Below are 17,370 nucleotides of genomic sequence, written 5' to 3'. Positions count from 1 at the left end.
TGCAGTCCGAATTTAATTTGATATAAAATAGTAGGACAATTCATTAACAAATGAATCTTCAAAACTGGCTCTCATCAGTGAATCATAAACATACATCACAACCAGTGTAACTATTGTCAATGAACCTGTCATTTTAATGGATCTCAAGCTTCATATGCTCTCATGGAAGTTTACAAGTGTTTATGATTTTAATTTGTTTAATTTTTTTTTTTACATATTGTTATAATAATAGCTACATTATATATGTGTGTGCATTGTTTTTAATGACCCAACAAGTTTGGTTAAACCATCAAAATATTTTTAAAATTATTGAGAAAAAAAAAAAGCATAAACTAACTACAACTTAATCAGTTATTAATATTTTGTTGGCTCTCTTGTTTTTTAGTTTTTTGCATGCGTTCATAATTTCTTTGTATGACAACCTGGACAACAATTGTGTCGGCACAATTTTCATTGCAGTATCACAAAAACAAAAAAAAACTATTGACTCCAAGCACAACTACGCAATATGCTTACATAATAATATTTGAATAAAGGGTGATGTCGTCAATTTTCTTAGGCTGGACATCAATTTTAACCACTACTGTATATTTATATATATTATTTTATACAAGTTGGAAGGTTCACTGTATAAATTTACAGCATTAAATATATAATGCTATGATATAAATGAAACATTCCCCAATAAAATAAGATCATATCGAATCAAAATGAGAGCTTTTGATTTGGGATTGAAATCTCTATCAATCCCGAGCTCTATTATCAAGCTGCACTGTAATGCATGAGGACTTCCGGATATGAAGAGCATCTGAGAGGCAACAGCTGAGGAGGAATGACGTCAGTGCACTTAATTACATTATCAAATTTGAAAACGTCATTTACAGCTCATAAAGTTTTTGACTGTAGTTACAGTGACGTATTCTGTCTTACACAACACATTGAAGTTACTCATCGCCCTAGAATGCAGTGTTGAAGACATAAGACTGTAAAAACAACAAACGCTTTGAAACTCAAGCGCTATTAGTTTGAGCTATGAGCGAAGGAAAACATCCTTACATAATCAAAACACTGATACCTCGAGAAACATTCATCGGTCTACAACCGCCCAAAAAAACCATAATCTTCCCTCGGTATCCATGGAGACCGTTGGTTCAGGCTCTTTCAAGACAAAAATAGCATGGGAATAATAATCGAACAAACACACTTGACGCTCAGACTCGTAACCCTGTTAATCTGACCTCAGTCTGCTCAGCTGCTGGATCTGGCACTGGATGATCACACAACAATGCTGACAATGACCAGAAAACACTGAAGCACGCCCACCGCTTTAGACTACCATGCACAGAGAGGAAATAAAAAGACAGCCTTTAATATCATTGATTTTAATCACATGAAAACAATAGAAACACAAAAACTAATTATTTTTAGTGACAAATCCATTCTCTAGCCTGTATAACTGTTCTTTTCCCCAAGCGATGATTGTAGACTGAACAGAAGGAGGTATAACAAGGGTTACAGTAAGACCACGTCTTTCTCCCAGCAATTAAATGATCATCATCATCAAGGAAAGAAATCAACAGCTCTTGCATTAGATTATATGTCAGTACTCATTACAAAAATAAGATATTAGCAGTGGCAGGCAGCCAGCAGCTTCACTTTGGGCAAGAGGGCGAGAGAGAGAGAGAGAGAGAGAGAGAGAGAGAGAGAGAGAGAGAGAGAGAGCGCTAGAGATAGAGATATGGCTAGAGAGAGAGAGAGGGCTAGAGATAAGAGATAGAGAGAGGGTTAGAGAGAGAGAGAGGGCTAGAGAGAGAGAGAGAGACAGAGGGCTAGAGATAGAGATAGGGCTAGAGAGAGAGAGCGGGCAAGAGCGAGAGATAGAGATAGGGCTAGAGAGAGAGAGAGGGCTAGAGATAGAGATAGAGAGAGGGCTAGAGATAGAGAGAGAGATCAGATCTTCCCTCGACCAGCACAACCCTGGCCTTGAAAGTCCACCCACAGAGAGGGGGCGGGGCCTGTGTTCTAAGCCCCGCCCATGTCATGCCAGATGTTAAGAGCAGAGCGCGTGTGAGTGCAGGAGTGTTAATAGTTAGGAGCAGTGAGAGAGTGAGAGTGTGGCTGTAGTAGTGGGGTTAAAGCGCTCTACTGTTGGGGGTAATAGGGCTGTTGCTGTGGGGGTTGTTGAGGGTAAGGGTAGGGCTGCTGTGTAGGAGGGGCTCCGGGGTACCCAGCCTGCCCCTGGGCTTGATAGGGCATGTAGGGCATATTAAACTGCCCGTATGCATAGGGGTTATAGGCCATTGGCATCTGGTAATACCTGAAAGAGAGGGAAAATAACAACTTTATGTTTCAAGCCTCTCTAATATCTGCACATACTGTTCCAAACCCTGAAGAGCTTTCTTACTGTTGACTACTTTAACTTTTAGACATAACCATACTTACCAAGTTAATTTATCTCGGTAGATTAAGAGATCTATTTGTATTACATGTTTTCTGAAATGTTATGTTTGAATATGCAAATGATTACATATGCACTCATTTGCATAGATTGCCACAACAGAAATCTGGAGCCAGGCTCAAAACTCTTCATTCTGTTGACATATTAATGGTTTTTACTGAGGGATTTTCACTTCTTTCAATTCATAAATCAAAAAATACTGTCAACAGCCAGAAATAAAATGTTATGTAAATAGATGAACAAACCCTTCTGGCAAAAACCTTCAGAATACAGACAGGAATAAAACTTAAGTTTGATGTATGCTAGTGCTGATGAAATGGAGAAATGCACAAATGCTAATTTCAGAACGTAAAATGTAAAAGAACGCATGATCCATTAATACTAACACTTTCTTTTCTCTTCTATATCTATAATAAAAAATGTTTTTTATGTATGCTGCGTTAGACTAAACTGGGAAGGGTCACAGCACTTGCATATTGTTGTCCTATTGTTAGTTTAACGGCTTCTTTTGCTCTCCTCATTTTTAAGTCGCTTTGGATAAAAGCATCTGCTAAATGATTAAATGTAAAATATAAATGTAAAAGTTTGAGAAAGAGAATAAAATATTTTGGGAGCAAGTGGAGGCCCCATTTGTTTTGAAGTGAAACATTGCAAAGGTCACGACTGCAGTAGAGAAGTGTGCTTATTCATATACAGCCTTAGTTTCTGGTCTAAATAAGGTCCTTCAGAATCAGAATAGAGCTGTCTAGCTTTTGGCACTGGGAGCGTGTCTATGGGTTTCTGTCGCATACATGTACTTGAGAATGCCTTTATTTACCCTGGGTAGCCTTGATAACTGGGGTAGGGTGGTCCTTGAGCCTGTGAGGGTCCAGTGGGAGCAACAGGTGGAGGATTAGTGCTGCCGGGACCCATCGGAGAACTGACAGGAGCTGAAGTACTGGCGGCCTGAGGAGTGATGCTAGGGGGCGGTGGTCTCGCTGGGGGCGTCGGCTTAGCCTGAGGCTGCTGCGGGTTCTGGGACAGAAATACAAATAACAACTTCATCTTTAAGCCTAAAGTATGTTTTATTTTTAAATGCGTACATTAGCGTGCGGATCCAGTCAAATGCACACGCACTGCCTTTCAAAGTATACTCCATTTTATAGCATGCGCAAACACAGGCTCTCAACAAGTGCGCTAGAAAGATTCATCCTTGTCTAGGGTCTGTGATTTTTCTGTCTTAAAGTTATTAGAGATAAAAATGTCTTTGTATTTGTTTAAACTAGATATGCGGTAATCTTTTAATCCCCTCACACAAGTGCTTGTCCAACTTGAGTGTCTATTATCAGTCTTCAGTATTTTTTTGTTGTTCTTGTTCTGTTGCCACACTGTGGACAAACTAACTGGTGCAAATTTAAAGCGCATGCGCATACATTGCACACGTGGTTAGAAAAATGTACGAAATCCGCCTCGTTCTTGCAAGCGTGTATACTTTGGGCTTTAGAACTCATGAGGAGTCTGGGAACTCACAAACACGGTCCTGGGCGCAGGGGTTGGGCCTCCAGGGGCAGGAGCGGGGGTGTTGGACTGGTATGATGGGACGCTGAATGAAGGAGCGCTCGGCTCACGAGCGATGCTCTGCTGCAGCTCCCTGTCAATCAAACACAGTCACAGAGTATAAGCCAATCACAGTCCTTCAGTGAGAAAAAAGGGCTTGATTGATGTGTTAGTGTGACATACTTAAGCAGTTCATCCCTCTCAGTTTTGCGAGCGAAGACAATGTCGCTGCACTTATTTTGAAACTTCAGCAGGATCTCTGTCAGATCATTGTAGAACTGAAAGAAGACAGAGACAGCTGAGTGACATTGTACAGATTGTGCATGTGTACAGAACTAATAATAGTGCATGCAATAGTTACTTTAGTCCCCTCTTTGATATTGGAGCTGATCTCGATGTAGCTATCATGGGCCGCAGCAAGCTTCTTTAACACCTCCTCTCTGCTGTTCGCCTCAGAGTTGGATTGCTTCAGTGCTGAAAACTCCTGGTGAGACACCTGAGACGAGCAGGGACGCAATTTTAAAATAAAAAAAAAGAACTCACCATAGTTGCAGCAACTATTACATTAAATGTTAATATAAAGTGCACCTATTATGCTTTGTTTTGGAGTCTCCTACAATAGGTTTACATTCATCCAAGGACAAAAACTATTTTCTCATAATATACATTGCATCATCACCTCTTGATGAGAGCCTAATCAGCTATGATTGGTCAGATACTTCCTCAGTGCTTGTAAACACAGTGATACGAACAGTAATGTTGATGTTACTGTATAAATTCGAGCACATGTCCGCATCCTTTGAAAGTGGATTCTCGGTGCAGAAAACAGCGTTTTCTCAACATCACAAACGAACCAAGCTCTTCCAGGCCTGTTACAACTACAGTGTATAAGGGCGGGTCAAAGAAGACATTACTCGCAGGCAGCCATTGAAGATCGTAAGCTGGAATTACTGACAATTAGTTTTAGGCCGATCAGAATTGGTTCTTTCTTTTGCCAGACTATAACTAAATTTGTCATGTACTTTGATTTTTTAAACTTCTCAGGCCCTTTACATTCACGAACAGAAATATTACACACTGAATGAAAGGGAATATCTGAAAAAGCATAAAAGGGGCACTTTAAGTTGAATGATTCAGAGTCATATTCAATCATTATTGTCCTTGTTTTCACAGACTGTACCAGGAGTGAATGGTACACTCATAACAGAGCCTTTGCTGGTCTGATTTGTCATGTGTGAGTGTGTGAGTGTATGAGCGCACCTGTATCTGTGACAGCAGCTCCTCCTGTCTGCGTAAATTCTGCTGAACATGTTGTGTGTGAGAGCCGTAGCGAGTGTCCAGCTCACTGGTGGTCATGGCCTCCTCGTTAATGGCACCATCTTGAGCGAGTGCGGTAAGGAACTTTGTTGTCAGGTCAAAGGTCACCGCCTTCACCTCTCCCTCCAGAACTTCCCGTTCCCTCTTCACCTCATCCAGCTGTGCCAGCTGTGCTCTCAGCACGTTCACCACCTGCACAGAAGACACAAGCCTGGACTGAAGGATAGCATTTGAATTTGGTCTGGGTTAAGGCCCGTTCACACCAGGAACGCCAACCATACAGATAACTATAGCCATAACTATATTAGTGTCCACACCAGTGGATGAAGTGCGCTGTAGTTTTGTTGTATGCCGCTTCAAATGCTCAAGCTCTTTAAAGTTTCTTTGTGCTGTTATAGAATATAGTGAGATATATATATATATATATATATATATATATATATGGGTCAATGACGTGACGGGGTCATTTTTTTTGTCCAAAGGCCTTAATAATAATAATAATAATAATAAAAAAACAAATATATAACATCCAAAGTATGTAAGGTAGTACAACTTGATCTCTTTTACTTATTTATTTAGGTTTTAATTATATTTTACTACATATAAAGGTATTTTAAAGATTTTGAAGTGTCAAAAGGTCATTCCGATATAGTAAATATTTAAATGGAATAATATTGTTTTTAATAACTAAAGGAACAACAATACAAATATAAAGCAAATAAGGCTCTTTTTTTACATTTCCCCTTTTCTCCTTTCCCTGTGCAATGTTTTACTTGAATATGTTGGAGTGTTTAGAGTAGTCCAATAAATGATTACATTTATGAGATCAGTGATAATTTTTTTTAATATTTCTTCTGTGGTACACACTATATACTATCTCAACATCAATGTCAAATCAGTTTTTAAGTTTCAAATCAGTAGTTAAACCGATTGACTTTTTTGGTGACATTTTTTTCCATCTTGTAAAATATGACAAAAAACAGTGTTAATTGACTGTACAAACCACAAAATCTTATTGTTAACACCTAGGTAAACTAAAAAAATGGTTTCAAATATAGTTATAGTATAGTACTTTAAATTAAAATTATTTCAGTTAGTTCCTAAGGCAACATTTATAATTTTCATTTAATTTTCTAACTTTAAGCTTTCATCAACTATTTAGTTTTTTTTATATCAATTAAAAAAACGTTTTTTCTTATTAGTTTTAGTTGATGATAAAGGCACTGAGCTCACCTCACTGCCCTGCAGAGTCTTGGCAGGGTTGGCAGACGGTATGGCGGCACTGATCTCATTCTCTGGCTTGCAGAGCAAAGCAATCATCCCACAATGTTCATTGTAACGCCCTTTCACCACCTGATCAGCCTGCACTGCCTTGTCCAGTATATTGCAAAAATTATTCCCCTCTGCAGAGAGAGAGAGAGAGAGAGAGAGAGAGAGAGAGAGAGAGAGAGAGAGAGAGAGAGAGAGAGAGAGAGAGAGAAAACCATCATGAGCAAAGCAAGGGGTTCCTGTAGCTCAACTGGTAGAGCATAATGACACTAGCAACACCAAAGTCATGAGCAGGAAACATACAAACGGATAATGCACTGTTACCTCGTTTCCCTCGAATGCACTGTAAGACTCATTTGTTAAAAGCATCTGCTAAATGCATAAATGCGGTGGAAGCGCATGTACCTGCTCTGAGTGATTTATACAGATCTCCAGAGGGAGTTCTGTTCCAGCGCTGATTGAATTTGGCTCTGAGTTCATTGTCTGTCGTTTCCTCATCATCTAATATCTTCAAGGACTGTAACACCAACACACAATATTTTTGTTCATGAAACAAATTGGCATGAAGTGCAAGTACATACAGTCAGATGATGTCATACATACACATACAGTGGGTTCAAGAGTCTAAGACCACATTTGTAAATATATCATTTTAGGATTTTGACAAATGAAAATGAAATTATTCTATGATATTTGCAGGTCACTTGACAAATGTAGACAAATTTGTGACACTGATCAATTCTTTTGTACAGATGGTCACTCCACTCCGCCCAAGTAGCAGTGCTTCGCCTTCTGAGAATATAGTTCCCAGTATGTATACGGTTAGAGGATGGCTGTGTCTCATGTGACCTTGTTATTTGTACACGCTGTGAGTGACTATACAAATCACAAAATGTAAATAGGAAAATTTTGGCGTTATTTTGCACTTATTGGGAGCAGTATGCTAGCTGGAGCCATTTACCTCCAGTGTTTGTGCTAAGCTAGGCTAGCGGTGGGTGCGTCAGACAGAGTTACGGCACGCACGGAGATGAGAAGGGTGTGTATGGACATATCTAACTTTGGGGGATACGGTGAATAAACTAAAGTCCCAAAAAGTGGGCGTGTTCCTTTAATAGGTATTAAATAAAAAAATACAGAAGCATTTTACTAGTGGTCTCAAGTCTCTAGGATCTTAAAAAAAACGTATAAAAGGGCATGAAACAAATGGTGAATTTGTGCATCACCTCATCCAGGATCTCACGGTTCCTCTGCAGAAGTTCAGGGAGATCTCGGATCAGCTGTTCGATGCTCTGCAGGCCTCCTTGCTGAATAACAGCACGACTCTTCTCCAGGATGGACTGAGGGACGGCGTCTCCCGACAGATCTTCTAGTGCAGCCGGCAGATTCAAAGACGCCAACACCCTAACCGATCAACAACAAACAATCCATCACCTCTAAAACCCTTAATAATACACCCAAAACAATGTCTAAATGTGTATAAAAATGATTAATGTGATAAACATTCACGGCATCATGTGCATTATTTCATTAGTGAATAGTGCCTTAAAATACAGAGGAGTAAGAGTCGGGGATGCAAACTCATCTTGGGTGAAAAGGTGACTAAGGCCTCGTTTACACTGTCAGTGAAATGTGACCCAATTCCGATTTTTTGCTCATACGTGACACAGATCGGGTGTGTTCTATGACAGTGTAAACAGGAAAAAAACGCATGCATTCGGATATTTCGAGATCGGTTTCAGGCCTCATTCATATGTGGAAATAAATCGGATATGTGCCAATGCGACTGTCATGTAAACCGGCAGATCGGATTTTAAGAGGCATTAGGCAACATCTCCGAGGTTTAATGACGAGAGAAACCCCGACGTGCATCTGCAAAGGGACGGATGTCGTTGTAGGAGAGGAATTTGAACAAACGTTGACACAACATGTTGTACACAACAAAATTTCGGATCCACTGCTCCTCATTAAAGCCAAAATTTAAACACAATATGCTCCCACCAGTCCTGAGATCTCTCTCACACACAATAACTGAAGCATATGTGCAATGATGGCACTTTTTGTCCTCCTTCGCCTCAAAATCATGGTGATGTTTGGCGAACTTCACATATATCGCAGAGCTAGCATCAAGCATATTTCGCGTCCGCCCATCTGTGCAAGAACATTTAACCCTTTAAGCATGCGCGATGTTTCAGATAGTATGGTAAGTGTAAACACATGAATCGGATATGGGTCACAGTTGAAAGAATGTGTAAACGGATGGTCCAAAAAATCGGATAAAGGCAACAAATCAGAATTGGGCATCAAGACCTGCAGTGTAAACGAGGCCAAAGATGTGGGAAGGCGACTTTTAAAATATCAGCTATAAAATGAGGATTTACAGTCGATTTCAGCATGGGGATATAGAGAACTCACCCTTGACTATTTATAGTTTTAACAATAAAAAACCTCTCTAATTCACTTGTCTCAGGCCACATTCACTGTTGTTTTTATGGAACTCATTCAATATTACTAAATATAGTAACTAAATACTAAATAATCTAAAATAAAGTATTTTTACATGGATGTTTTCAAAACATGAAATCTGTTTCCTATGCAATGTTAGCAAATCATAATAGTGTCCGTTTACACTATTTTTTACGTTTACTGACAAGCCTTAAACTGATCATTTTGGAATGAAGGTTGAAAATAATAGTTTTTTTGCATGCAAAAAACTTGATTTACATTATACGTGAACATCAAGTAACATTACAATAATTATAAAATCCATGTCAAGACCCCTTTAATTAGTTTGCAGTTAAACTTTAAACAAAGAACTTTTAATTTGGCAGAAAACTGCATGACAACCCCCCCCCGCCACCTTAAAAAAAACCTATCACACAAATGCCACAAATTACCTCTTACATATTTAAGGTGTATAAAAGCTTGCATCCCTGAATAGTTCTCAATCTACATGTTAATGGACTTTTAATGGAGTTTAAATTGACTCATGTAAGAGCGAGTAAATGCACAAACACTGACCCATTGCAGAGATTTGTTGCTTCTCTCATGCTGCCAATCAGTCTGTTGACGGTGTCAGCCTTCCTGGAATTGGCTGCACTCACAGACTGCTGAACTGCCATCGGCACCATCTTCTCAAACAGATCTAAACAAAAAATTGCATTATTTGCATTTCATTGGATTTTTCCACATAAGAAAGGAGGAAATAATCAAAACAAAGAGTTGAAGGTCAACTGAATGTCATGTGTGCATCGTTCTCTGACCTGTGAACTTCTGGCTGAGTGGAATCTGCACTGCAGTTGCTTTGACCAGAGATGCTTTGCCAATGTGCTCCAGGTCTTTGACCTCCGGCACACGGTCATGGTAAATGAAGTCGTTGTCCTTCTTTGCAGCGGTGAGCGCACGACTGATCTTATCTGACAGATCCTTTACGTTAACATACTCGTCGTACCTGGAAGCCGCAGTCTTCACCAGCTCCGTGGCGTGCTGCAAGACACACACGAGAAACCTCAACATCAACGTCCAATTAATGAAGCTCATATCAGGAGCAATGGCTATATTCATGGCTATCAACATTATTTCAATTTAAAAAATAATCTCAAAACGGAATAAATCAACCACACAGACTAACACACCTGCAGCCGAGCAATCTCCTCTCCGAATTTTTTCTTCTGATTGGCCAAGGCTGACTGGTGCAGCTCGGCGGTGGCCTGCATCATACAGTGCTTGGCGGCGAGGACTGGAAGCACTTCCTGGAAATAAAAATACTGACCAGGGAAAGGCAACCACAGCAATCACAAACGCCACAGCAACCACGAACCAACACCACGGGCAACCACAAACGAGCACAGACACACAGCACAGGGCGCAGGAAGAGAAAACAGAACAGCAAATCAGCACGCATCCTTCAGCGAACCCCAACCAAATCCTCACACAACGCTCATGCAGCGTTCACTCACAGATCAGTAGGAGAAGAAACAAAGGCTGGTGGCTTTGGGAGTGTGTGTCTGTGTATGCGGGGGTGACTAGCAGTCATACGGGAATTAAGGTAACTCGCATACAGACAGTTAAGGGTGCTCCGACTGATCGGGCGCCAATCGTTATCGTTACCGATAGAATTTGATCGGTGGTCTCTGTAAAATCAGATGACGCAAAACTCGCGAGAATATTTCTATGCACAGCTAAAATTGCTTTACATTCACCGGTCTCATCTGACATTCGACATTCGTTCCTCCTTAAAAGCCCAAACTTAATGTCCAAATAAGCAAAATCAAGGATTGTTGTAAAATGCAGTCTACTGTTGCTAAACTGCAAGACGTGCTCGATAATAAAGAGTTTTAAAAACTCCATTAAGCCGCGAAGAGATACTGTTCCCCAAGCGGCTTTCTGTGCGCGCGCTCCGAGACGGAGTGGAACACGGACAAGTCAACTTTGAGCTTAGGGGTTAAAAACAATAGGCCAAAATGCCCAATTTGGTGAGTATTCACGTAAACACAGTCGGTTATGTTTTCAGTGAACTTAAACAGTTGGGAAATAAATCGATGTGTAACAGTATATTGGATCTGTGCATTCGGTCTTAAAGTGACAGCAGCCTAATATTCCCGCTGCTCTCTGTGTTCCCTAATGTTCGTCAAATAACAATGAGAAAATTAATCTCTGCTCTTTAGTAGATTTAGTAGGATTAATCTATATTTTATTAATACAGTGAAACTATACAGTACAACTACTTTCTGTTGATAAAGTTTTTATTATTATTATTTCACAGGATAGCTATATTTGTTCAGCTCTAAGATGTTCCTAATCTCCTCTAAGAAAGGGAATTGAATATGTTGCTTGCCAATAAATAAAGAGTTGTCAATTCATGATACTTTCTTATCTTTTACTTTTAATATTTAAAGGAATAGTTCACTTAAAATGAAAATGTTGTCATAATTTACTCACCCTCAAGTTGTTTCAAACCTGTATGAATTTCCTTCTTCTGCTGAACACAAAAGAAGATATTTTGAAGAATGTCGGTAACCAAACAGCTGTTGGACCCCATTGACTTCCATAGTATTTTTTTTTCCTACTATGGAAGTTAATGGGGTCCAACAACTGTCTGGTTACTGAAATTCTTCAGAATATCTTCCTTTGAAAGAAATTCATTCAGGTTTGAAACAACTTGAGGGTAAAAGTTGACAATTGAAGAGTAAATGATGACAGAATTTTCATTTTTAAGTGAACTATTCCTTTAACATACATTGTTGTTAAGAAAAGTTAAATAACCCCTGTGGGTTTATCATGTAGTATTATTTATTTCAGACGATACTGCATTCAGTGATCCTGATCGGAGCACCCTTACAGACAGTAATTGCTGCATGCAGTTTGTGGGATCTTTGACTAACTGTCTCTAGTGACCCCTAGTGGACCACCTTAACCACTCATGTGTCTGTCATGTGTGTATTGGCAGCTGCACATACCTTCGGCAGATTCTCTTTGTATTGACATTGCTTAAATGCGTCGCCGTAGTAATCTGCTGCCTGGTTGGCGAGTTTAGCGACGATGGCGTCCTTCATTTTATCTGCGGGATGAAACAGAGAACAATTAAAATTGTGTCAAGTACAAGCAGAAAAATGCACAGGTATAAACACAGACGCACCAGCAGTGGCCTTGAGAACGAAGACCTCCTGTGCCTGGCTGAGCATGATCTGGCTGAGCGTGCCCACCGTCTCGGGGGAGATATCCATGGTGGGCTCTCGGTTCAGTGCAGACAGCACAGTGTCCTTTATATGAGCAAACGCACCACTCGCCAGCTGGAAAGAGACGTGAATGCTCGTAACATTTTTCTCTCTCTCGATTGTCTGTGTTGTTGGAGGATTTAAGGTCAAACTCAAACCTGGTAGAACTTGGCGGCAGTCTTGAGTCCCTCGTCGTTGTCGAGATTCTGCTCAGAAGCAATCTGACTCGCCAGCGCGCCCACATTAAACAACACGCACGTCTTCTCATAGCCCACACTTGCCAATGCTGAAACACAAACAAAATTACCAAACAATGGATAAAGCTGTTATTTTGCTAACTTTTTTACTCTGTTTTATTAAAATAGACCTATTATGCTTTTTTACATTTTTAACTTTCTTTAGTGTGTGATGTTGCTGTTTGTGCAAAGTTACAAAGTCACCCCAGCGGGAGTTATTCTCTATATCAGTTTCACTGTTTCTGAACTCCCTGAAACGCCTCCATTGTAGTCTTGAGTTTTCTTCCGGGAACAAACATAATATTCCTCATTTAAATAATTCCCGCCCAAGGCATGCACTAAATAAAGGGTTGAGTTAGTAGTGTGTTGAAACTGCCGGTTATAGTTAGAGGCGGGACATTTCCCAAACACTCTTGAAGAAATTGACCAATAGCAACACAATGGTCCAGCCGACCAATCAGAGCACATTGTGCTTTTCAGAAGGAGGGGCTTCATAGAGACAGGAACTAAACAGAGCGTTACTGACAGACTGGGAAGAGAGGAGCTGCAACAATGGAGAATATGGGAAAAATAAGGTGTTTTTTGAACATTAGAGCATGAAAACCGGTTTTAGTAAAAGTTGAAGTTTGTAAGCTTTAAGCTTTTTAAGTTTTTAGGTGTTTAGATTATATTGCACTAGCAAAACACTATAAATATAAGTGCAATTCTGCAATATAAATACACTTGCCTCGCCCTAAGCATTTCACAATAAAACAAGGATCCTCTATATAGAAAAAAGGTTCATATATGAAAAATGAGAGGTAACATGTAGTAAGAAAATATGGAAAAGTAAATAAAGTGTGTGAAGTAAGAGTAAGTAATGTTAGTGGTTGAGATAACATTATTCATGTGCAAACATCAATAAGCTTTTTAATGTTAATAAGGGATCCCAAGCTGTGCTGCCCTTCCTTTTTACTGGATTAGATGCCTGACTATTTCTGGGTCACGTTTTCCTTGAATATGGATGACAGAGATATATTTATTGATGCATACTCCAAAAAAGCCACTAACATATAATTGTGATATCTGAATCTGCCAATAGCTTAAATGTCTTGAAAAGAGTTCACAAATAATCCACTTTTGTCATGCAATCGAAAGTACAAATTCTTTTAATCTGTCTGTGTGCATATAGTGTTTCTGAAATCACGTAAAACAACTCACCAAGCTTGACTGAGCCTCCAAAAAGTGATCCTTTATCAAAAGCATCTTTCCACGTGAATGTCAGACATAACTGTGAAAAAAAAATAATATATTAGTTATGTAATATGCTCAATTATAGTAATCTGTGATTGTGAATTTATAACTGATACCTCTGGAAAAGGAAATTTGGGTTCGATTGCACAGAGCTGATCATAATATCTAGAAGGGAGAGACACAATGAGAAATCAAAATTAAAAATAGAAAGTGTGGAGAAGAAAAACGTTCATTTCTTTGGATTGAATTGAAACCACACTGAAAAAAATTTTCATTCAAAAATTGCTAGTACGTTTCTCAAATAATTACAAAGTCACAGCAAGTGATATTGACTTAAACGTTACATTTTGAAAACTGCAACAGTCTTGTTTTATTTTCAACAGTGCATAATGATACTGATAATTTAGCCAAGACAGCATTATCATGTGACCATGTCAGTCTGAACACAAGAACGAACTGAAGTTACTTAACCTCATTGTTACGGAACAAACTGGTGACACTTAATCACAATAACATTTCCTTCCTGGAAGGAAATTGGAGCGTTTCCCCACATCTCTGCGCTCCATTTCTCTTTTTATCTGCTATTCCGCAGCCTCTCTGCACTATAAAAAGAACATGTCTGTCACCTCATGGAGGAATACCTTTGTAGGGTGTCATCACGCAAACCAAACACCAGTCTAACTAGGAGCTACAAAGCAGGCCATTCATCTGGATCATTCAGCACGGCTACTAAGCAGCAAACAAAAAACGTATTCCTATAGCAACACACGTCTCATTCACATAACAGATGGCGCAAATCGGTCCCAGCCGGTACATCAAACCACAAATGACATGCAGAACGTAAGCACGGACTGGAGAAATAAAGTCTCATTTTAAATAATAAAAAAAATGTCTTGTTTCCGTAAGAACCAATGAGGTTGACAGAAATCGCTCAGATTTCATCAAAAAGATCTTAATTTGTGTTCTGAAGATGAACGAAAGTCTTACGGGTTTGGAACGACATGCGGCTGAGTAATTAATGACAGATTTTTCATTTTTAGGTGAACTGTCCCTTTAATATGAAGACCAGGGGGGTATTCCAGAAAGCAAGGTTAGGTTATATAGAAAATGTCCCACTGGGAAAACTAACTAAATAAAACAAATATGTGGTAACACTTTATTTTACAATGTCCTTGTTACACATGTTACATGTAGTTACTGTAGTAATAACTACAAATTATGCATAATTTCATGCAACTAACCCCAACCCCTATTCCTAACCCCATAGTAAGTACAAGTAGTTAATTATTACTCAGTACTTAAATGTATAATTACACTGTAACAAGGACACTATACTGTAAGACTGGCTGACTTTTCTCCATATTAAAAATATTGTAAATTTGCCTTACAGTACTCAAATAAAATCAAAGTAAATTATTTTTAACTACCCAATTAATTCCAATGAAAAATTCAGTACAGACCCCCAAAACAAGTGGGTTTAAACGGGAGAAATTATGTGATGAAAGCATGAGGCAGCAAATCTGTTTTTTTTTTTGTACAAATTAACTACCATTTCCTATACTCCTCTAAAGCTCCATTGATGAACTGCTGGCTTACAGATAAAGTATATCTTCCAAAAATAAAACTTACGTCACTAACACACCTGTATCCACCCCAGTCACTTCAAAAATGACGTAATGGAATCTCGAGGTCGAAGATTTCGGATTAAACAACTAGGCGAATATAATACAAACAACTCAAAACGCACTTTCTTCTTTATTTTAGTTATTTGGTCGAATTATGTATTATTAAATTTAAAATGAAAGTTTGACGAGGTCAGACTGAAAGACACACCTGAGTCACGCAGAACCAGGAAGCCGGTGACGTACGATACATAGGTAGTTGACGCACGCATGTTGACTTTTTATATTCATCTTTAAGATTTAGGGGTGAAATTTATATTAATGCATAAATGTATATTTTTTAGATGCACCGTTTTATGTTTTTCACAATTTTAATAACCTTTTTGGGATAAGTTAAGTAGTTCATTTTGAATGGTCATCGGGTGTGACAAATTAATTTTACAAGTACAAATATTCTTGGTAGCATCTAAATTAATAAGAGTATGTATTATATATAAGTTAGGGCTTTAGAAAGAATAGTCACACCACAGTATGTCAACTTCCCCAAAAAACTGCGAGAACCACATACTAACCACCATAAACACATGAGGACTATATAACCAATTAAACATACTACCAACATGCCATGCCAACAACACCAGTTTACGTTTAACATTTATATGAAGCCAATAAAAACAGATAAGGTACAGGCTAAATCACCAACGGTAGCTAAACTTAGCTAAACTCTTGACGAAACTATTAAATGACATTAATTTAGCTAGCTTCATGTAACTCACAGCTTTTAAAATCCGCTAAAGGAAAATAATCAGCACGTCAGCAAATTACATAGATGAATTAGCAATCTACGCCATAGGCATCAGAAACGAACACCCTGAAGTTGTCTTGACAGGCTCTCACCGAAGCAGGATTTCCAGCGAGCTCTCGTGTTTGTCCAGCGGCCTCCCCAGAGCACTTTTGCGGAGCTTGTTGAGCTCATCCACGGCACGGGCATACTCCGCCTGCTCTTCACCGGCAGGATACGTGGCAGTTACAAATTTCATCAGCGGTTTCACTAAGTCGACCTCTGAGGACTTTTTCAACGGGACAGAAATAAAAGTCGCCATTTAGGCCCGCGGGAACGACACAGTTCTAGTGGAAAATGAGAAGACTCCAAACGGACAAAAACAAAGGCAGAGCACTTCCTGGTTCTCTTGAGTGCGTCATCGCGTCACATGTACTGTCAAAGTCACGCATGCGCATTCGAGAGCTGTTCCTGCACTCGCGGGTGGAATCGTTACATAAATCTGATTCCTGATGTCGCCAAATATGTACGAAAAGTATTATTTCCATGTTCTCGCACTGGTGGCTCATTTGGAAATAGATTTTAGTATTGGATAAATTCTATAGATGCAGCACATTAAAAAAAAATAATTCAAAAATTATAAATAAATACAATTTTAAAATGCATTCGAATGTTTTTGCTGGGTGTAGACGCCATAGGCAGAACAAAAAAGTCTTTGGTCTAACAGAACTTAAACAGGTGCATGACAAGACTCACAGTAACTATGAATCACTTTTTATAATTTTAATCGTTTTTATTTATTTAAAATTCACTCGCAATTTGACAAAGTTGACAATTTCGATAAATTCCCAGTTTGATCCATATAGGAATTACCCGGTTCAAGGCTTAAAGTATAGGGGAGATTGTGTAAGTTTACACTGACACATCTTACCCCATGACTCATCCATTTAATCATGTGTATGGCCTATTACAAAGTTACCTGTAATTTAGAAGCATTGCGAAAATGATGAGCATTTTTATTTATTTATTGTAAAACATATGTGACAAATAGTATATTTTCCACATTGCACACAAAATGGATTTATTCAATAATTTTGTCCTGGTCTAAAAATCTAACTTTAAAAGTTGTCTCGTTCATGTTTATATTTTTAACGTCATATTTCTAAGAGACCATGTTATATCCTTTATTTAATGATTATATTTA

The 17,370-nt window shown here is 38.9% G+C and overlaps 1 protein-coding gene across 2 annotated transcripts; it reads right to left on the bottom strand.

Annotated features, from left to right (window-relative positions):
* Positions 1 to 1,348: 1,348 nt before the first annotated feature.
* On the bottom strand, positions 1,349 to 16,598 carry pdcd6ip (programmed cell death 6 interacting protein). 2 transcript variants are annotated; one of them, XM_081376054.1, is made up of 18 exons: positions 16,283 to 16,589; positions 13,880 to 13,928; positions 13,731 to 13,800; positions 12,453 to 12,580; positions 12,216 to 12,369; positions 12,037 to 12,137; positions 10,213 to 10,329; positions 9,841 to 10,063; positions 9,599 to 9,722; positions 7,804 to 7,981; positions 6,986 to 7,097; positions 6,545 to 6,714; positions 5,255 to 5,503; positions 4,356 to 4,490; positions 4,178 to 4,272; positions 3,968 to 4,088; positions 3,276 to 3,472; positions 1,349 to 2,317 (listed from the first exon to the last, which is right to left on the bottom strand). In XM_081376054.1, the coding sequence occupies exons 1-18, from the start codon at positions 16,486 to 16,488 to the stop codon at positions 2,143 to 2,145; spliced, it is 2,604 nt and encodes an 867-aa protein (XP_081232180.1). In that variant the 5' UTR covers positions 16,489 to 16,589; the 3' UTR covers positions 1,349 to 2,142. The 2 variants fall into 2 exon arrangements, with proteins under 2 accessions (XP_081232180.1, XP_081232179.1); XM_081376053.1 differs by having other exon boundaries at positions 1,355 to 2,317; positions 10,213 to 10,344; positions 16,283 to 16,598.
* Positions 16,599 to 17,370: the final 772 nt, after the last annotated feature.

Source organism: Scardinius erythrophthalmus (genome assembly GCF_964197995.2).
Source record: "Scardinius erythrophthalmus genome assembly, chromosome: 10".
NCBI lineage: Eukaryota > Metazoa > Chordata > Actinopteri > Cypriniformes > Leuciscidae > Scardinius > Scardinius erythrophthalmus.
The sequence above is the reverse complement of the archived record's forward strand: the minus strand, read 5'-3'. Positions and strand labels throughout refer to the sequence as shown.